Here is a 21,837-nt window from a genome sequence, read left to right on the forward strand (position 1 = left end):
GCTACCCATTTGGCATATTGTGGTCGGGTTTTTTTTTAATATACATGCTATTTCTCTGCTGGTACTTTTAGAAAGTACTGGATAACAGCATGCGTACATACACATTGGTCCTGCTTTTGTGGCATGGGAAAAGAAGCTTTGGGTGTTTGGGGCTAGGAGGGAAACTACCATATTCTTCACTTTGCTTGCTCATGCCATGTAATCTGGTATGGACTAATAGAAGGGAACCTGTCCTGCATGACCAAAAAAATTTTAAAAAAATCAAGGTGTTTTTTTTTTTTTCTCCAAAGTTGCCTAAGACATAGGACCCTACTTTTCTGCATCAGCCGAAATCTGGGCGTCCTTCTCGCAGACAGGCCCAGCACGGCTGAGGCACGAAGGCTTGGGGCCCCGGAGCCCAGCCCTGGAGCCAAGAGCCGGCAGAAGCCCTGCGGGGGTTCAGGGCGGCGCGGCCGGGCGGGGGGCGCAGGGGCACCCCGGGGCAGCTGGTGGGCGGCGGCTCGACCCGGCTCTGGCCCCGGGCCGGCGGGGAGGAGGCTGAAACGCTGAGTCAGCGCCGCGGTGCCGCCGCGGGGGGCCAGGCGGTGCCCCCCCCCGGCCGTGCCCGGAGGGGAGCGGGGACCGGCCCCCGGGCGGCGGGGCGGCGGCGGGCAGGGCGCTGCCCCCCTTGGCCGCTCCTTATCAGCCCGATTTGATGCTGCAAGGCGTGTCCGGGGCTCTGCTCATGTGATGGAGCAAGAGGCAGACGGGCGGGGGGACCAGCGGGGGAGGTGATTTTCCTCGCTGGCTCTCACTCGCCTTTTTTTTTTTTTTTTTTTTTCTCTCCCTTTTTTTCCTCCCCTCCTCTCGCTCCCTAAAGGAGTTTGCGGAGAGCCGGGCTGCTTCATTCCCGGCAGCGCCGCCGCCGCCCTCCGCCCTCCGCCAGCCCCCGCCCGCGGCTCCGCACGGCCGCGGGGCAGCGCCATGGGCGCCGGCAGCTCCGCCGAGCCGGCCGCCCCGCAGGACGGGGACGGGGCCGCCGCCGGGCCCCCCCGCACCCCCCCGGAGCCGCTGCCGGCAGGAGAAGCAGCGGCGCCCCAGCCGCCGGCGGAGCCCGCCAAGGTAAGGCAGGGGCGGCGGGGAGCCGGGGAGGGGGGACGCGGGCGGCGGCTCCCGCCGCGCCCCCGGCCCGGGGAAACTTTCCCGCCGCGGCGGCGGGCACCTGCCGCGCCCGTGCGGACACCCCCGGGCCGGGCGCCGAGCCGGGGCGCGGGCAGTGGCGGCTGCGGGGCCGGGACTGCGCCACGGCCAGCGCCGCAGTCATAAAACTCCCGCCGGCGGCGGCGGGGCGGGGGGCCCGGGCGGCCGCGGGGCCGCCGCCGCTTTTGTGTGCGGCCGCCGGGGGGGCGCAGGGCCGCACCCACCCGCCGCGGGTCTGCGCCAGGAAAGCTCCTGACTGCGGCCCCGCAGCCGGCTGGCGGCGGCGCCCGGGGCTCCCGCCGCGCTCCGCAGCCCCCCCGCCCCTCCCCGCCCCTCCCCAGGATGCAGGTGGGAGGCGCGGCGGGGCGCGGCCAGCCCGCCGGGTTTGCGGTTCCTTCAGCGGGGCGCCCGCCCCGGCCTCCCCCCCCGCCGTCCCACCGCAGCCCGCACCCCCCGGCCTCGGGCGCACCTGAGCCGCAGCCCCCCGCCGCGGGTGGGGGGGGGCGGCCGCCATCGGTGGCTGCCGTGCGCCCGGGTGCCATACCGCATGGGGGGAGAGGGGAGTGACTCGCCAACTCTGGGCCAGCAGGGAGCAAAGGGGCTCACCCTCGGTGTTATTCTTAATAAAGGCGTTGAAGAATTGAAAGAAATTCTTTTAAAACATGCCTGGTGTTTAAAAATAGATTATGAATGAACCCATTTATCCCTCTGGAATAGGCGCGTTTAGGGGATTCTGGGACTGAAAGGGAGGTTATGTGCATCTACGTGTTGACGTAGCGTTGCTTTGCGGTCAGGCGTTAGTTTGTTAGGAGAGAGATAATCCGGCGTTCTGCCGAGGTCCCCTTCTTCAGGCTCCTCGGAGCCTGGGCCCTCCGAGCAGGGATATTCCAAAGTTTCTGTCACTGGTGTGTGGGTGTGTTAGAGCTTGAGAACGGGTTATGACTTTGTTTCTTTGACCTTGTGGTTCAGATTTAACTTTCAAGTTGAATTTCCCATAGTTCCCGGCCACCACTAGACCTCCTTGTGTGTGTTTTGACAGATTTGAAAACTGCATTGAGAATCAACTTTAAATTAACTGAGATATATTTTATTTTCTTTTTAACCAAGTAAGTGTTAGGGATTGGTATTGCTTAACAAAATATTTAGCAGTTGCGTTGGGCAATTGTAGAATTCAGATGCTGAAATTTAGATGCGAGTGATTTTATAGAGGGCAAGCATTTGGCGACTGTGACTGTTTAAAAATGAAGATAATGTGATTTTGAAGAAGGGATATTAACATTCATAGCCGTATTTATCCAGTTATGGGAACTAAGACCCACGACAAAGATAACAGCATTGATCTGTTGTCAAATACAGGTCATTATTATTATTATTACTACTACCACTACTACTACTACTATGTTTTGTGTCTTTTACATGTTAGGAAAAATGTTTTCTAATAGATTTTTACTTTGCTGTGTAAGTAGAACTGTTTAAAGGTGGGGAAGGAGTTCTTTCATCATTCCACTGCTGTAAGAAGCTGTATTACTGCTGTTCTTCTAAAACAGCTATTTTTGCCTTCCATTACATTAAATAAGAAGAAAAGTTTTAATGAAGTTTGCTCATACTTTTTTTTTTTTTTTGCATCTCATTTAGTCTCTTACTACAGTAAGGTAATTTCATGGAGATTTGTGACACAGTTTTTCATCGTTTCTCCTTTCAGCCCTTTGAATTTGAAAATTACCAGATCTGCAATGCCCCTGGAGAAATCTGTCAAAGAGCTAATTTGTTTGCAGAAGATACAATGGGGACATTTTGAAGGATGGTCTTCTTTCTTGTGCTTTCCAAATTAAAACACTTATCACAACCCCCTCTTTTAGAAGAAAAACATTGAAAACTGACTTCAATGGAATCCAGCTTCAGTGAGCCTTGGCGAGTCGATCACAAATTGTCTAGGCAACTAGGCTAATATAGGTTATAAAATCTCACAGCAGTTGTGCTTTTGGTCACTTGAAAGTCCACAAAATGTTTATTCAGGTTTCTTTCATGGCATAGTTGTATTTTGTACAAGATGAAAAACCTCTTTGCCTTTTCTTCTAGAAAGGACCAAATTTGTAGCTGTTTTGTTACTCACATGTGACTCTTTGGCCAGATACCAGCTTTAGAGGTGTCCTGGTTACTGGAAGGCGGAGTGTATGTTTCAGTGTTTCTGACTTCTACAGCCCAGGAGAAGTGAGAGACCCTGTAAAGCACTTTTTCTGCGGTGCTGGAGATATTTAGGAGCCTTGGATGTTGGCTCGCAAGCACTGCGGGTTCAGTGTGGGCTCCATGGGTTGGGACCTCAGCTGTTCACCCCATCCTTTCACAGGTTGCTGGTGAATTACAGAAAAGGCAGCTCCAGAGTTTCCAGTCCAGCATGTTACTGGAACTTGAAACTGGTGGCTTTTTTTTGCTGTAGCAGACCAGGCTTAAACTCTGGCATTGTGGGAGCTGCTCCTTATCTTGTATAGCTGCCCCGCTGTGGGAGGCCCCCCCTGCAGGGGAGCATGACAGATCCTGGAGGTACTAATCCATTTGCATGCCTGAATTGAATCCATCAGATTTGTGTATCAACACCCAAAGTCCTGTTGAAATCCAGGGATGGGGTGTGGTCCCACCAAAGGCTGATCTATCTGGTAGAGCTATCACCTTGCTGTTTGAACAGCAATATTCTTTTCTACGTCCTTTTCTTCCTCTCCTACCCATCTCCTCTGTCTTGCCCCACATGATGCAGTCCCACCTCATGCTGTGCCTGGTCCCCACCTCAACTTTCCGTAAGCAGGTTAAACTCACTAACCCTTCAGGAAACAGTGGATTTTTTTTCTTCTGGGCCAGTTCCCTGATGTATTAGTGCATGAATTTGACTCCTATGATGGCCAGGTGAGACCCAGATCCAGGACGATGCAAACATCTGCAGCGGGAAGAAGGGGAAATGAAAAAAACTTTCCCTGTTGGTGGCAGTGAGCTGGTAGACCCTGTCTGCTTGTGAAACCTCCCCATCAGACTGCCCTGAGCAGCAGGGAGGCCTGAAGCTCAGCCTGAGAAGGATTTAACAAATGTCAGTAATTATAGTGCTAGAGATAGGAACAAGATCCTTTTAGTCTCGTAGGGGAGACCAGACAAGCCTCGAGTGTCATGGACTGACGGAAGCTTTGAGGCGTCTGATGGGATTGGTCCTGTGCTCCTGCCTCCTCCCAGGGTACCTGCAGCTTCTCTTTGCTGCTTCTGGCCCTGGGCGAGCTTGTACAAGGAGCGAACCCCCTAGAAAGCCGTTCAGTTTCTTTGCAAGGTTATTCTCTGCTGATTTAGCAAGAGGAGTTGGCTTCTGGGACTCGGGCAGCAGGAGCAGGCAGGACCTTGTGACAGGGAGCAGGCAGGGAACTGGGTGATGCTTCTGTCAGTGGCAACACGTGGCCAGTCAGGCATCTCCATCTTGTGAGCTCCCTCTGCATTCATAGCAGTGATGCACCTCTTGCCTGACTTCCCATTTGGATGCTGAGCATCAGGGAGAGCTGGAAAAAGATTCCAGTGTGGGACCCTCCGAAGTCCCAAGGGGCGGAATGTAACTACCAGTCATGCGGGTGATGCAAGGAGAGCTGTGTCATCCTACCAGTGTCTCAGCTAAAGCAATTACAGCCGCTCCCCCTACCACCACCCGGCTTTGATTTTATTTAGAAGCTCAAGGTACCAATGCTAATGCAGGTTTCTTTCTGCAGCCCTGCTGACAGAGCAGAGCTGTGTTGGAACAGCTGCCTGAAACAGTACAGGGAGACTTCTAAGGAGAGGATCTGGAAAAATACTGGAATGCTATAGAATAGGCTATTCTTGCAGCAAAATCTAGGTTTGGGAGAGATAATCTTTTATGGGAATCGATGGCTTTAAAATGTCATGTGGTAAATTCTGGGCTTGCTCACATGGGAGGGCCCCCACTCCAGAGCAGCGACTGGTTCAGAAGGTGTTTTGGGGTTGGTTCCCATTTCTGAGTAGTAACTCGATTACACTACCTGCGTTGTAATGAGAGCAAGTGTCTTCTAGACAGTAAATATTTGGAACTGTCTCTTCTAAAGAGGTTACCAGCTGAGATGTCAGAGTGTCTTATTGTCTGAGCGCCTGACAAATAACAGCTGGGACAGACATACATCTGCTGTTTAAACAACTGCGTTCTTGTGAGGGAGCTGTGTCAGCCTGAAAATACTACATTTGCAATGGTAAAAACTAAACCAAGTACCAAAGGATAGTCCTTAGGCTTCGTCTCTAAGAGCCTTGGTTTGAGGCATTTGATCTGAATAAGGAGACTGCAGGGATCTCCTGGTTCGACAGGGTCTGACTCCCTTTAAGTCCTTTTTTTCCGACGGAAGGAAGAAACTGATGCAGTGTGGTGGTACAGTTTGGAGGTCCGCCCATGCCTGTGGGGTGGCTGGGGAGAAAGCATAAAAATGCTTAATTGAAAAAATGCACAATGGAAATTGGTGTCATGGATCCACCAAAAGCGTGAAATAACCCCTAATCATACAGGAGATAAGAGGGAGGTGGAAGAGGGAGTGTCTGGGCACTTTGAAAGCCAAGGCAATTAGCTTGTGTTTGAAGTGATAGAAGCTAAAGAGATGCAAAGAGGAGTGTCGGGTCTTTGAAAGGCCTTCTGGTTGGAAATGCAAGCTGTGGTTGTAGTTAACTGAGAGTAACTTGCTTTGTGCTCTGTCCTTGCTCTAACTGATCCTTGGGGTCTGGATGACTTAGAGCCATGTGTATATGGTTGAGTAAGGTGGTGTCCAAGGATCGTTGTGCAGAAAGAGCTGAAAGATGCGAGACCTGGGAGCGAGCTCAAGTTGGATGAAGCTTAAGGTGTAGACCAGAGCGGCAGGTTGGGAGTAATGCTTCCTTCACAGGTTGCCAAAAGAGATCACAGAGGTGATTTGGGAGCAGAAACTGTTGGGTTTGTTTTAGCCATGTGGATTTTGAGGGTAGTCGTCCATGAGAAGGTGTCACAATGGCATCGGGCTGAGGACAGAATAGAATGGATCTGAGGGACTGAAAGGTAAGGAGAAGGCTCTTGGCTTTGTCTGCAGGAGTTGTTACCCAGAAATAAGGTACTGAAATTAAGTGTGCTGTTAATGTGCCTCATAGACTTAAGGGCCTTATTTTTTCTCCACCTGGAATTTGCAATATCCCATGAATCTCTAATGCCTTAACTAATGCAAAACAAGACAAACTGCTGTGAACAAAGACTTGGAATGACCTAAATTCAGGGTTTTTTTCCAAATGTTGGTGTTTTGAAGATCTCTTTAATGAAGCAGCTTGTGTTAAGAGTTGACCCCCTGAGCACACTAACAGTGCTGCAAGCTTTCCCAAAGTTTCAGAATCAAACTTCAGGAAAAATATTAGAGACCATTATGTTAGTTTGCTCAGTTGTTCAGACAGCTGGATCTGTCTATTTTAGTAATCTAATGTAGAATCAGTGTAGCAGGATTAACAGAATGAGGCAAAATTAACTCTGGTGCATTTGGGCCTGGTGTGAGGAATCCCTGGAATGATTTGGGTCTGGTACAAGGAATGTTGGGAATGGTGGTGATTGCTGGTGGGGGAAGAAGCTGGGTGCTGCTAGCCCCTCCAGAGTAGTGCATGAATGAAGTGTGTGCTAGCATATGGTGAGATCAGGACCTGGTGTTCATCCATATCTCCTGTAATTCTTTGTGTTACTTACTTGATATGTTTTAAATTTTATGTGCATTTAATGGGATCCAACAGGCGGACCTAACAGTGTGTGCAGAAACTGCTGTTGGTTGGAGTGACCTGGGTAACAAGGCCTATGCATTTTAGTCTCACTGGCTGGCTGGCTGCCCTTTGCTTCCACCTTTGTGGTGGGTGTGAAAGAAGTCTTGGAAAAAATATGTACATGATGTATAGTAGTGGCATGACAGAAGCTGAAGTGTTGCTTCACTGATGGCCCTTTGTTTGGGGAATGAAGAAGCTGAAGGACTAGCAAACTGGATAACCAATTCTCTGCAGTTTCGCCTGCATTTGTGAGACAACATATTCATGAATTAATTAATAATCTCAATAATCAAAGGAGAGTGATGAATGTGTGCTGCAGACACCTGATGAATGTTGATAAACCTGCCAACTGTAATGTCTCATTACCTGTAGATAAATACACAGAGCTGAATAACAGGATTCCTAATACCATTAATTTTCTCTTTAAGGTTTTCACCCATCTCTTTAAACTTTGACTTATAGTTGTTTAAGCTTTACAGCTATTCCCAATGGAATTAAGAACGCAACTCACTAAATTAGACATAATTGGACTAAACTGCATTTTAGATCCCTTCAGAGAAATGAAGCGGTTAATGTGAGTGAAAATTGAAATTAGTTTCTTTTGAGGACTAATGCATTGGGACAGACTGCACTGACCCTCATAAAGAGCCTGAGCAACTTGTGTCAGAACACAAAACTTTTTTTAAAACTAACAATGCTGTTGTGTCTCCCTTCACATTAAAAATCCCCTAAAGATGCATATTTTCTTCTCCCTTGCATGCACTTTAAATTGCAAAAATACTATTATTTTATTAGCTGTGATTATTCAATTATTTAAAGTGGAACACTTGATTTGAAAATCTAAATTTGCCTTTGTATGGCCAAGAATGACATCAAACTCCTTCTCAAGAGACTGAGGTAAAAAGGTCCCCGTTCCCTGGCAGGGTAGGGTTATACTGCATGTCTGGTCAAATCTGAAAATAGTGGGGTTTTAAATGTATTTACATTTTTGCTCAGTTCTGACTGATGGGTCCTGCTTTCAAAACTGAATTTACGTACAGAGTGAACAAGGATTATAATTATACTAGCTGGTAGTAAAAACTGGTTTTAGTATTACCTTCCAGTATGAAGAACAGAATTAAATGTAAAAACATTATTAAATGTATCACAGCATTTTGCAGATCGGAAGGGTTATCCGCTAGATCCAGTGACTTCTGAGTTTTGGTCACAAATGTGTGGGATGATATAGTCACTGTTTTCCTGAACGCATCGCAACTATAGAATAAATTTGGAGCGGGGGGAATATTAAGTGTTACCATAGATAATATTTTGTCATAACACTCAGGGCTCAATTTAAAAAGGAGACAAGCTGTACTGCATTGTGGTACCTGATGCCTTTGTACCCTGGTGCCCTGCAGGGTCCGCAGGTCCATATTAGGAACTTAGGCAAATCGTAGACTATGCATCTATACGTGTATGGCTATACATACAACTAGCTTTAGAATGGTTTGCTGACTGGGGGAGGTTTGGAAAGAAAGGCAAGGAAATCTTTGAGTAAAGTGAGGAGTGCTAAGATATTCAGCGCTGCTGCCTTTCTTGTGACTTCAAAGAATTGTTGGTGCTAATTCTGAAGGTGTCATCTTGAAATAGCCATCTGTGGATTTACCTTCAGATAGCCAAGTGCCCTTAGAGCCAGTAAAATTTCTTGTGTTTGCAGGACTAGCAGTTGTCTTACAAGAATGAATGAGTAAAGTTCATTTTTTTTAAAAAAATAACTGCCCTGTAATAAATTTGTATTGAAGAATCTCAAAGCCCTTTAAGAATTAGGCTGTTATTTTCTGTGCCAATTTGTTCCTCATCTTTAATCAGTTACTAGCATTCAGTTAATGTTGTGTGCAACTGCGGAGGAGCTTCCCAGAGTTTACATGCCTTTGTTCGGTGGTGTGGCATTTTTGTTCCTCCTGAGTTCCTGTGTTTTAGATTTATGAGAAGGGTGATGTGAGAAGCGGGAATGTAATCTGAGTGTTGAGCCATTTCATATTTCTTCTATTTAATATCTGGTCTCAGCATGTGAAAACTCTGAAGCCAAATTATTCCATCTGTGGTATTGGCAGTAGAGCAGAATGGGGTCCTTTTTCGTGAGGTGGATTATGTGGCTGTGAAAGGCAGCTTTGAGGAGCGCAGCAACACCAGGTGGAAACAATTTGGCTTAATTAAGGGCTTCTGAACTGAAAATTGGGAACCCGAACGCACACTTCATTGCCTGTGGAAGCAGGGTACGGCGCTTCTCTTGGATCCCATCCAGCGCATGAAAAGGGGGTGGAATGATAAGAGGAAAGCCGTCTGCCCCGCACTTTGTATGTTGATTTGAAATTCCGTTGCAGCAGGCTAATTGCTAATAAAAATAAATAAATGGATCTCCTCGTTCAGAAGCTTGTTTTGGTGGGGTTTGGAAGAGAATCGTCAGGAATGTGGCATCTTCCTGATCCCAGTTTGCTGCTTCAAGCGTTTGGATGTTACATTACACTGAAAGATGGGCTGTATCTGTGATTCCTTCACTTAATTAACAGGGCTTCAATGGCGGCATTTTGGGAGCACAGCTGAGTAATAAGACAATGATATGTAATTAAGGTTTGCCATTCTACCAGAGGAACTTTAAACCTACTCTTCAGGAATAGGGATTTAAGATGTGGTTAATTAGCTGAAATGGCTTCTGTTGGAAAGTAATACAATTGGTTGGAAAGGTAGTTAATCAAACAAATAATGAAAGGGTAAAGAAGTGGGTTTTAATGACCATAACACATTTCATACTTTCTAAATAAAAATATGCTTCTGAAAGTATCTTCCTTGTTGTATGGCAAACCAACACAAATAATTAAAATGTATCAAATGTGGAAGCTGAAAAAGATATTTGTTTTGTACATATATTAGCAAATCTAGACAAAATATTTCAAATATTATAGCGCAGAATCCCAAAGAACTGCAAAGCTTTTTCTGCCCTGTATGAATAATCTATGCCTAATAACTGAGGCCCAAAAATTCTAGCTTAATTCCAGTTTCATTGAATTTCCTCATGGGATTTATATTCTGCTTTCTGTCCAGAACAGTTCAGTTTCTTTGTAGTTGTGTTGTTTGTGATGATAAGATAAGCATGTCAGCAGAGGAGCGATACTAAAGGCTATAATGTGGATGGTATTCATGCATATATCAGGGAAATTGGGCCAGACATTTAGAAGAATTAAAAATATCTTTCCATCAGCTAGACTCACATTATCCTGGGGTTTTTCTTCATGCTAGAAACCAATTTCTACACAAGGTTATAGGCCATTGTCTGTAAGACTTGCTTCTTCCACATATTTCATGTGGGAGAACAATAAAATAAATAGCCCCAGATTATGTCTTGGTGTATTTTTTTTTCTCACAGAATTACTTTGATTTATTAAAGTTAATAATTTTGGGAAGGAGGAATACTGCACCGAAGTACTTATTTCCCAAAATGCTTGCATGAGAATGAAAGAACAGTATTCTGTAGGGGAAAAAACCTGGCCTAATACTGATGTTTGGTTTTTTGGTTTTTTTTCTCCCTTCTTTCTTTCTCTACCATCCTTCAACCAATACTTGACCATGCAGGTTTTAGATGCAAGTTTATCAGTACCTCATGTTAACGCAGACAATTTGGAGCATGAAGTCCCACCACAGGAGCCACAGCAGCCAGGAGCTGTTACAACACCTCAGGAACTGGATGGGCAGCAGCCAGAGGTGGCTTCACCCCTCCAAGAACCACCTGGAGAGCAAGCAGAGGCTGCTGAAACAAGTGGTGAGTAAAAACCTGTGTTCAGCGGGCAGATCAGAGAGGCCTGCGTGCTAAATGGAGTGAGCAGTTGAAATGGGGCTCAATTAGCTGTCTCCTAGCGAACAGGTAGGTAGTTACTCACGTGGTCTCTTGGTTGCTCAAGTGCTTCTTCTAGGGCATTGTTTTGTTGGGATGCGTTTTCTCTGTAGCAGAGGTCAGATAACAAATGGGTTGTGGACTGAAGCTGTGGTGTCAGTGGTGGGGGATGCTACCCCTTACCCCTTAGGAGGTTCTCTGCTCTCTATGCACCCTGTGGTGCCTCTGCTTGCCCGCAGCTGGTCTCTTGACAATTCACCTGAAGGAACAGCTCTGTTTCCACTTCTTACATTGGGAGTTTCTGCTGCATGGGCCTGTCTCTTCCTTTGTAGGGCAGAAATCCTTTTATGTTCGTTCATCAGTGATATTAATGATAATAAACTATTTTGAACTCAGGGCAAGAGACAGGCTGCTGCTCTGTTGGCTTTACCTTGATTAAAATTCTCTTTCCTACTGCTTTTAATCAGATTTGCTTTTTGATCACAAAACCTTTCTCATCGTAGGCGCCCCTGTCTGCTCTGTCCTGGGAATCTCTTCCTTGCCTTGCTGCACAGTTGGAAATGTGCTGCTCTTTCTTCTGTGCAAACTGGCAGCCCACCCTTCCTGCCCTCAGCAGCCTCTTGCTGCTGCCCCCTTCCCTCTGCTCCCTTTTGCAGACGTGCAGTGAGAGATCCTCTTCGGTGATCCCGCTGCACGCTGACCTTTTTGGCAGGGGTGGCAAGAGCGAGGGGTAGTTTTCTGTCAGAGCAGGCAGCTAGTGCTGGTGTGAGAGAGCAGGGGAGGGATGGGGAAAGGGTAGGATGGAGCACATCCAAGCAGCTGGAGGCATTTGTGTAGCCCTTAGTGTGCTTTGAGGTTTGAATTCTAGTAACGGCAGTTCTTTGCCACATCTTCAGATTAATTGCTGTAACACTGTTATTCCAATGGAAGGTTGCCATATTTTATGCTGAGATTTTGTGCCTTTTTTTTTTTTTTTATCATATTGGTAGAGGCTTTTGGCATTGTAAAAATGGGATGCAACATGTTTTATCTTTCACTCATGGTAAACACTGCTTCTTTTTAAAATTTGACTCTCAAGTGGGTAGGGATGGAGAGAGGATACTCATTAAACCCGAGTCATGAAGGAAGAGAAAATACCTGATGATTTGAAGTAATGTCAGAAGGTTTCGTGTTGGTATTCAGCTTCTGGATTAAGTAACAGAGAAGGCCTTTAAAAGAGCATGAATTTCAAGTTAATAGTCAAAGATGATAATTCTTGTTGAATAATTCTGGCTTGTAGCTTCAGTTGTACAGAAATGGTGTTCCTAGGATGTGTAATGAAGAAGAGGTGAGATACTCCCTTTGCATGCAGATAGTTACATGTGACCAAATGCATGATGTGTTGCGGGCATAGGTGTAGCACTACGAATTTGGATGCGAGTAGGTTGCCTGAAAAGTCTTCGCTTTTTTTGATAATTATCTCTCATGTGGTTGTGTGCTGCTGCTGTTTTAGTCAGGATTTATTTTAGTGTTGTCCATGAAACCAAGCCTACATGGTAGCATAGTTTATGTGAAACGGAAAACCATTCTTCGGGTTTGTTCTCAAAGTGAAAAAGCTCTTTATGGAGGCAATGCAGCATGTGTTTTCTGGTAACAATAGCTGAAAATGACATCATCCATAGAGACAAATAAAACCTGTCTGGTCAGGCATTGAAAAGATAGCTCTTCAAGTAAAGACCGCATTCAGGTATTCGTAACAGTTCATATCCACCCCTCTGGACCTTACAGAGCCTGGTCCACGTGTCTTTAGGCAGATGAAAAAAAGTGGGGCAGAGGTATCTCTTAAATGCTCCACGTAGAGAAATACATCATTTTAACTCTGCACTTCTTCACATTCCCCACTCATTCTTTATTTCACCTTGTTTGCAAAGTCCGTGAAGTCAGAAATAAGGCATCATGACACTGAGTGCTGAGGCAACACAGGTAGTTGCCTATAGTAACGGAATATTTACGATTTGAATGTTTTCCGAGTTGCTTGATTTGTTGTTGTCATTATTTGAGTCTCACATTCAGAAGACCATTTGAGAGGTGATCCAGACTCATCAGAGTTGCCACTATCAGATTAAACCGAGGGGAAGCCTGGTGAATTCACTGGGAAGTTGGTGCTGGCAGTCAGAGCTGCAGACAGGGGCTGTGGTTGGCTGGCACAAGTCTCTGTGTATCATCAGAACTTTGGAGATAGCCAGTGTAATCCATAGAAATCTTGTTACTGTAATACGAGGTCCTGTATCAGATACCAACTGATCCTTTACATTTTGGTTTATCAAATTGCATCCCTTTTTACTAGCAGGAAGAGTTGCTGCAGCATCACAGTACTATACTACAAGCATCTGAAGTAATACTTTTTTGAAACCTGGGACAGGAGAATTTGAGACAATTTATGATGTAATCGGGTTGTAGAGAATTCCAATTCAAAAAACCCAAACAAATGAAAGCAGCAAAAAAAAATAAATAAATAATCTCAACCACAAAGTGACTGTTAATAGGCAAAGGAGGAAATGTTTCAGTACGGAGAAACAAAAGTGTTTCATGTGGGTTTTTTGTTTGAGGGGCAAACTGCTTCAGGGCTGTTAACGAGCATCTGTTGAGGTTTGGCCGGGATACTCTGGCAGAGCCATCGGGAAGGTGTGGCAGAAGCGGGAGCTGCAGCGCTCGGCGCTTCGGTCGGTGGCGGCCGCTGGCTGCGGAGCCGGTATCTCCTCTGGTCAGCGGGAAAAGAGTCAGCGGCCCAAGGGAGTTGCAAGCCGGGTATTTCGAGCCGTAATGATTTTAATTGCCAGCAGGGCAGCGATGGGCGGGGAGGAGCTGCGCCGCGCTTCGGGGGGCGGGGCGGGGGCGGGCGAGGGAGCGGGGTAGCGGCATCCCCCCCTCCGCATCCCCCCCTCCGCATCCCCCCCTCCGCATCGCCCCCTCCGCATCCCCCCTCCGCAACCCTCACTCCGCATCCCAACGGCGCACAGGAGGTACCTGGGACGCGGCCCGGCCCGGAGCCGCCCGGCGATGCTGGGGACCGATGCTGGGGACCGTGGCCATGGCGGGTGAGGCGCGGCGGGGACCCGCACGGGCGTTCGGGCCGGTTTTGCCTCCGCTGGTGGCTCTCGGTGCCTGGGCACTTGGGCTGCAGCGGCTCTGCCACTCGCTGTGGGGCTTCTTCGGCTTTCCAAAGTATGTTGTACTTTCCCTAGATTTCCCGGCAGGGCGTTAGGGGTTAAAAGGTCCGTCTTAAATACCTTCAGTGAGAACCGCTTCCAAGTGAAGGCTGCTGAAACTTTAACATTTCTCATCACCTCCATCGGATATTAGATGTGGTGCTTTTGTATTGCAAGGCTTCTACAGATCTGAAGATGCTAACTAGGTTTTTTTCCCGCGGTACTGGAATATGAAATGGTATCTGAAATTGAGAAACAGAAAAAAGCAAGAGTGACCACACTGATGATACTGTTTTATGTTAATCAAGCAGTAGAGCAGCAAAATACCACTAACCGTGGTGAAATGGAAGGAAACGTAGAAGCGAGCGTCATTGATATGTTGCAAAAAATTTTGCATGAGAGAAATGAAGCTGTTACTTTACAGCTGTTTTAATTTTAATGAAGCAAAATCCCGAGGAGATTAAGGCGGTGGCTGTGGTTGTGCGGGGGTGTGTTACATGCATGTGTGGTGGCGGGATCCCAGCCGGTGATATCAAAACCTCGGTGCTATCTATGCATTGAACTCTGTACATCTTATTTAAGAAAGCAGTGCATGGGCTGCTGAAGTGTGAGCGCTAACACCATAAACTAGTTGGGCTTTCTGAAGAGAGAGTATCCAGAGGAGCAAAGAATTAAAAGGAAAATAATTATCTGGTTTTACACAAACTTGTGTCTTTCTCTAGGAAACAAAGTGGCATTATGAAATTTAAATAACAAACCCCACCGTTGTTTACTACAGATGACTAATTTATGTCAGAATTTCCCTCAGATCGATGATGTTTAACAATCTAGGAAGGTTTTTTATTTCATTGTATTAATTATTTACTCGCTTATATTTTATTTGCTAGAGCTAGTGAATTAATTCAACAAATAGTGGGGGCTTATTCACACAAAATACTTTAACTTTACAATACATATTGACAACAAAGACTGTAGAAGTCCGGCTCCATTTGGAATTGACCCTGGGGAGGACTGTACGTGATTTGAATCAGTTAGTAGGGGAGGAGATATCCTACTGCTGTTTACAATAGGGTTTTCATTAAACTCGATGTTTAATGAGCTTATCACATGCTGAGTCTTTTTCCTCAAGGGTTTTCTATTTTTTTTTATTTCCCTTTATTGTTAGTAATTAAAGGTTAAACTGTTTTTCAAAAGCAATCTCTTCATAGGGTTGCACAGTTTGATCGTTTGAAGTTTTCCTTATTTAATAATTCTTGGAGAAACTTGGATTTTGGCTACAGCACAGCTGTTTCTATAGTACGTTTTGCAAGAACTGCATCTAGCTTGTAGTACAGATTGCCGTTTCTTGGAAGGGGCAGAGTGCCTCTCCTTATTGGCATGCAGGAGTGTCTTACGCGATCGTGTGTCTAATTCGTGCAGATGCAGCTACATCTCCTTTGTGGTAAGTTTGTCTACAATGTTTTTGTTATGCTTTATGCAGTCGTTTCGCTAAAGAAAATTTCCAATCTGTTTTTCATTGTGCATTTTCATTATTAATCATTAGGGTTTCTCAAAAATGTCCCAGCATTTATTGACCTGTTACTGCTTATCCTGTCCTTGCTCCTAGCAGAGTAGATTTGTTGGGTTTTTTTCTCCCTCAAATACCAGACTGCTAGTGTTGCATCTATCTTATGCTTGGTGAATACATTTTATTTTAAAAAGCAGAACCAAGTCACTGAATGTGAGACACGGACAGCATGGGTAACCATGAAATTTCATAAATATTTGTAGCATGCCGGTTTGGTTCCCAAGCGGAACAGCTGAGAGCAGTTCATTATTCTAAGTTCATTTAATGAAGAATCTTTAACTACAGTAACTGTATGTCCAAGCCATGGCTAATGACCCTTCTGGTGTAAAAACAAACAAACAAAATAATTTTTGAAGAACTTTACTGGTTTTTTATCTTTAGTGGTGTTTCTTGAAACATTGAAATGAAAGAAGAAATATCTTAAAATCTTGAATGAATGAAATGCGTAACTTCCCTTGCTGGAATTTGAGAAGTTGGTCTGTAGGTTGGAGCAGACAAGTACAGCTAAAGCATTATCTTCTAAAAATAAAGTTTCATGAGGAATGTTACAGCATCACAGCGGAAATTATGGTGCTCTCTTTTAATATGAGGTTATGTACAGTGTCCTTTTCTGGGGACGTTGCTTTTGCTTTCTTAAGGAGTTCTAAGCCATGAGAAATGACAGCTATTTTGCAGGTTTTTTCCTTTTTTAAAAATGCACACAAAAGTATGTGAGGTCTTAAAACTTCACTCTTCAGTTGCCACTCAAATACCAGAAAATTGAAGGCTGAATTTAATGGTATTTGTTTCTAAAGCCTGGAAAGAACAACATGGTTCGAAAGCTCATGAATTGCATGTATGCACTGTGAAATTTAGTATGCAAAAACCTCTGTAAATCCTCCATCATTATTTAATTATTATGAAAGAACTCCCTCCCCACAATTAACATGGCAAGTCGGTCCTTAGAAATAATTCAGTGAATAGATTGGGGAAGGAAGCTGTATTCTTTCCATGAAAGAACTATTTGTACACTGAAGTGGAAAGAAATATCGTGAATAGTAGGGAAAGGAAGGAAGAATTTGTGAAATATATTGTCAAGAAGCAGCAGTGTCACAGACTTTAAACCTTGTAGTTAAAATAAAATTAAAAAAAAGAAATCATAGAAGTGTAACACCTGGACATATTTCTATGTTATTTTGTTACTGTGAAGTGGGTGGTGTGTTTGCTTGATTTGTTAAACCCATCCTCCTGAAACTTGTGGTTAAAAGAATCAGGATTTGTGGTGTAATGTTCAGTTTTTACACTCTGCAATGAAAACCTAAAAGCATAACTTGCCCTTTTTTTTTTATTTGCTCAAGTATTCAATTCCAGTAATAATTCCAAACAGCTACTTTATTCTAAATAAATCTGTTCAGGGCAGGTTTTTCATAGATAATGTAATTTCAAACTGTGTTTTGTTTTTTAATTGCTGCTTCCCCATCCTTACCAGTTTTTACCCTTTCTTGACTTTGTCTTTAAACGATTCTAATAATAATTGGACAAATTGTGGGGTTAAGGGAAAACTGCATTTAACGAATAAAAGCTTGGTGTATCATGGACACTTTGTTCAAATTATTTTTTTCCATTGCCTTCTGAGTGAGTTTTAGAGCAGTAGATGTTTCTTTTATTTACAAGTCTTATTCATAGCAAATCTAGACACAGTGGAGGCAAATGATTGTAAAATACCCCTTCAGCCTTATGGCTTCAGTGTTTGCTTACGCCCATGCAAACCTATGGAGAGTATTGTGTATGTGACTGAAAGTACGATTTGGCCCTAAATACTTAAACACTGAGTAAATGAAAACAGCACAAAGTCCTCTGGAGCCTTTTGGTGGCCAGTGGAGTTTGTGAGGCGGGCGCTGGGTGTGTGTGACATCCATCTGAGAGATTGAGAATGTAGGGAATTCATGGAAAAAATCCAGCGCTGTGCTGCAAATCCTTGGGGGGAAAAGTCAACCAGCTCCAGATGTTGACATGGTTGACTGCAAGCACATGAAGTGCTGTGGATTTAACTCTTGCAGTCAGAGTGCTTTTTCTTTCTTTTTTTTTTTTTTTTTAACTCTCTGGCAACTGCAAGGGGAGAAACACATTTTCACTTCTAGAGACAGATGAGATGGTGGGAGCAGTTAAGTTGCACTGCCAGCGGTGTCTGTCAACCTACTAAAAGAGAAGAGTTATTTATTAATATCATTTTTAATAAGATGAGACAGAAATTCAATCATTCTGAAAATACTTATTTTCCAACATCTGATCAGTATACTTCTGATAAACCAGAAATAAATTCTTACCATAGAGTAAGCTACCTATGAAATTGTGAAATCAACCATTTTTCATTCCCTAAGACTGTCAATCTCATGTTTCTTTCAGAATAAAATAAAACATTGCAGTTATTAAAACAGAAGCAGCACCTTGATTCATTTAAAAATGTTGACTTGTATGTAAGCAGTTACAGTAGAATTTCAGCGTTCGTTCTTAGCCACAGTGGATTTAAATAGCAAAGTGGATCAGTTTTACGATACCACCTTTGATTTTTATTGCTGCCTCTGGATATATTTCTATTGTATTGTTTTCGTTGACTAGCATGTAGCTGGTGAAGTGCAGCCCTGCTCAAGACATACTGAAAGAAATTGTCTTCATAATATTTTACTAGATTTTTTTTTTCCTGGTAGATATTTTGATGAAGATATCCTGTGTTTCTTAAAGATGCTTTCAAATTCAATGAATTCATTCAGAAAGTACTAGTTGTCTTGCCAAAATACCTGTGGTAATGACATGTTACAGTACTCTGAACAACAATACATTGTGTGAATTACTTCCAAACCTTTCCAAGTGGAGTTACTCATGGTTTGCTTTGCATTGAGAAGTGCACTAACAATGTTTAGACACCAAGAATATAATTAATAAAAACATCATTAAAGAATCTGACTGCTAAATTTAAAGTTCAGCATGTACAATTGATTTCTTGAGTCTTCTGTTTCTCTAGTGCCCCACTGGATACAAAAACACGTTTTGGGGTGTATCTTGTGAAAGTATGACTTGGGTATATATTGACTGAGGCTTGTCACACAACAGTGGCAGCCTCCTGGCAGCATGCAGGCAGATTTCCTGAATGGCAACTCTCTCCTCGAGTGCTGAGGAAGTGCATTGGAAATTGTTTAAAAGACTCTTCAGGGGTTTAAATGTGAAGGAAGCAGACAAAGTAGAGACTGGGGACAATGGCAGCAGGTCACTTAGCAGGTAACGGTTACATGATTTCTGTTGTGGAATTGAAGGGTTCGTAGACTACGTCTGCATATACCCACTGTGTGCTATGAGGGAGCGATGGAAGTGTGAGGTGTGTAGCACAGTTGCAGCTTTTCAGACTGGTATTAAAAGCACATCTGCAGTCAGGCGATACTTCTGTTAGTTTTTCCTTTTGCAATTTATTCAGCGAAGTATTGCAAGGTAGCATGTTTGCTGGACTCACTAGGAAGACCTAATTACTGTCAGCCTGATTTGACAGGTTTGAAAGCTTATCACTATGTCTCTAAACTCTGTGTTCTCTGTTTTTTTGATTGTATTTCCTATCTTAATACATACACCGTATCTCCAGATTTTGTAATAGTTATTTGGCTCTTTTCACCTGCAAAGCATTTTACAGAGACATAGTCTTTATGTTAGGGTGTTATGAACATATTTTATAAATGGAATAAGCAAAAATCCTTTGATTGCCGATCATGAATATGAAGAGATACCTTTACATGCTATAGTCATGTATCTTATCTCTCACTTTGGAAATGGAATACCTCATTCACTCGCATTCTATATCATTCCCCTCTTTCAGTAATCCTGTTTACCTGTAAAACCTTGAAACTCCTCTTGAACACTAAGTTTGTATTCTAGGAATAAATAAAAAAAAGCAATGCAGCCTCAACTGCAGCTATAAACTCTTAATATTTTTGAAAGATCAAGATTTTCAAAACGGTACGCATGCGTTCCCGGGGAGCGTTTGCAAGAGGAACGAGGAACCCTTGGAGAGCTGTGTCTCTAGTTGCCTGGTGAGAGTCACAAGTGTCTGTTGACTTCTCCTCCACTCCTACTGCCTTCCTGCTTCTGGTCTTTCCCACTTAGACCCAGCATTCCCCACTGGCACTCAGCCCTGATTTTTGTTCTACCTTTATCTAAGCCATGTCAGATGGAGATAGAGATTTCCATGTGTCTAAGGGTAAGCACACTGGCATTAGTGCAGGACTGAGGGAGAACAGAAGGGAGACTCTATAGACTCTTTCCACCAGAAGTGTGAAGAGGCCTGGCTCATGAACAAATTTTATTTAACATTATATGATCAGTGTTTAATTTCATACCTGGTTCAGCCAGAAAAATTACTTCTAGTGTAGACAAACTGAAGAATATATCAAAGTACTTGTTACTAAATAACTATAAAATATGTACCTTAGTATTTGAAGAAATGCCTCTAACTTTGTGAATTCCCATTAAGCCATGATAACCTTTCTGTTAAATTACATACTTTGATGGAAATGACAAGGAATTTATTTCTGGACCTGGGAATAAATTAATACAGATACAAAACCAGTCCCTTGGCTTTATCCTTGTATAGTCTCAGCATACAACTACATAATGTTTGATTCATTAGTGTCCAAAAATACTAGTAAAATAAATCACATCAGTTTTTCTTTGGTAAGCATTTTAAAATAAAAAGTGAGTTCAGATGTGTTATTGCTGCTTCTAGCTGTGCTTACATCCTCAGTTCCTTTCCCTACCTTGCCACGGTCCAAAGTGTCCTCGCAGTGAGTTATTTTTGCTTGTGGAGTGTTCTGGTGTTTGCAAGAGGTGTATTACCAATGGAATAATAATCCTGGCTTCTTCAGGAAAATGTCCATTTCTTCTTACCCTGTTTCATCACAAATTACTCAGTTTGAATGTTTTTAAAGTGTTCAGGGAATTAGGATGTTACCAGAGGTCAGACTTTTAAGTGAATTAGGAGGTACCAACTGAAGTAAATAATTTTAAACTGTTAGATAAAGGAAAACCAAAAAGCTTTCCTAATGTCAACTGAGAAACAACAGCCACTAGGCTGCTGCTAGTGAATATAAACGTAATTTGCCCTCCACATAGCTATTAGAAGCCAGAATACTTGTAGATTTAATTTTGTTTCAGTCTTACCTAGACCGCGTTGTCTATGTGCTTAGGAAGATGCAGTTCTTTTCGCAGGGGATGTAGGCAAGCAGAATCGAGGAAGCATCTAGGCTGGGAGGGACCTCTAGAGAGCAGGTGGTCCGGCCCCTGCACAAAGCAAGGCCAAATGCAGAGTTAGATCAACTTAAAGATGGAACAAATAAAAGCTAAATCACTTTGGGGAATTCAGTGATGCATTTGTACTTTTGAAAGTTGCCTCCTGCATGCCTTTAGGCATTGAAGTAACATATGTACAACTTAAAAGAAAGGGGCCATGCCTCCTCCCAGGATGTTGCTGTTTAACATTAATTATTCTTTCTTTTATTTTGTCATCTTAGCATTCTAACATTTGGTCAGAGAGGAGTGTGCTCCCTCATGGCCTCGCACTTTCACCTGTTCCACAAAACCAAGGCTCAGGAACAATGTTTAAACGGAAACCCTGGCAGTATCAATGCCCAAGAATCTTTTGGTATCGTGAAGATGCTATAGATTTTATCTTCACATGTTGCGCTGTTCATCACACAGTTACTACTATTATTAAAATTCTCCTTATAGGCAACAGCAGTTTTACCTGCTCGTTTTTTGTGTTTGAATGGCAGAACTTCAGAGGCTTGATATCCTTGTTCCTTTCCACCTTTTCGTTGCTACGGCCCACTTACTTGGGCCGTAGGGTGCTTGTGATTTTGTGCTCCAAGATGGATGTGTGCTGGCTTCTTAACTGCTGCATTTCAGGGGGTTTAATTTAAATGCCAGCCTGTGAACTTAGGCAGCTCATGGCCAGAGGGAGTGATAATACTTAAATTGTCTCACCAGGACTGAGATGGTGGTTGCCAGTGTCCTGAGGAAAAGCTCAAATGGTGCTCAAGAGACAGTGCAAACACAGACTTGTGAGCAGCGGAGGGTATGATTTTACCTGCTTGCGTAGTAACAACCTCATTCATTTTAAGCGAGCTGGAGTTGCTGTAGATGAGCTTTCTGTGTGGCATTAGTGATGTGATGTATGAGAGAATTCCAAGATTCGTGATCTTTAAAACAAGTATGTTGTAATGTAA

At 43.9% G+C, this 21,837-nt stretch overlaps 1 protein-coding gene and 1 long non-coding RNA gene across 5 annotated transcripts in view; one reads left to right on the forward strand and one right to left on the reverse strand.

Annotated features, from left to right (window-relative positions):
* The first annotated feature begins 865 nt into the window (after nucleotides 1–865).
* Nucleotides 866–21,837, forward strand: part of AKAP12 (A-kinase anchoring protein 12) — a 31,233-nt gene continuing 10,261 nt past the window's right edge. Inside the window, exons 1-2 of one of the 4 annotated variants that reach the window (XM_055713871.1) lie at nucleotides 866–1,101; nucleotides 10,579–10,765. In XM_055713871.1, coding sequence (XP_055569846.1) covers nucleotides 964–1,101; nucleotides 10,579–10,765 — 325 coding nt within the window. In that variant the 5' untranslated portion in view covers nucleotides 866–963. Of the gene's footprint in view, nucleotides 1,102–10,578; nucleotides 10,766–13,782; nucleotides 13,915–15,429; nucleotides 15,467–21,040; nucleotides 21,687–21,837 lie in introns of those variants that run through there. The other 3 variants (XM_027815800.2, XM_027815798.2, XM_055713872.1) reach the window with 3 other exon arrangements.
* Nucleotides 10,604–12,785, reverse strand: LOC114017918 (uncharacterized). The gene is made up of 2 exons (XR_003563256.2): nucleotides 10,884–12,785; nucleotides 10,604–10,732 (listed from the first exon to the last, which is right to left on the reverse strand). It is a non-coding gene; the product is annotated as an uncharacterized LOC114017918 (long non-coding RNA).

This window comes from Falco cherrug, chromosome 6 (assembly GCF_023634085.1).
Source record: "Falco cherrug isolate bFalChe1 chromosome 6, bFalChe1.pri, whole genome shotgun sequence".
Taxonomy (NCBI): Eukaryota; Metazoa; Chordata; class Aves; order Falconiformes; family Falconidae; genus Falco; species Falco cherrug.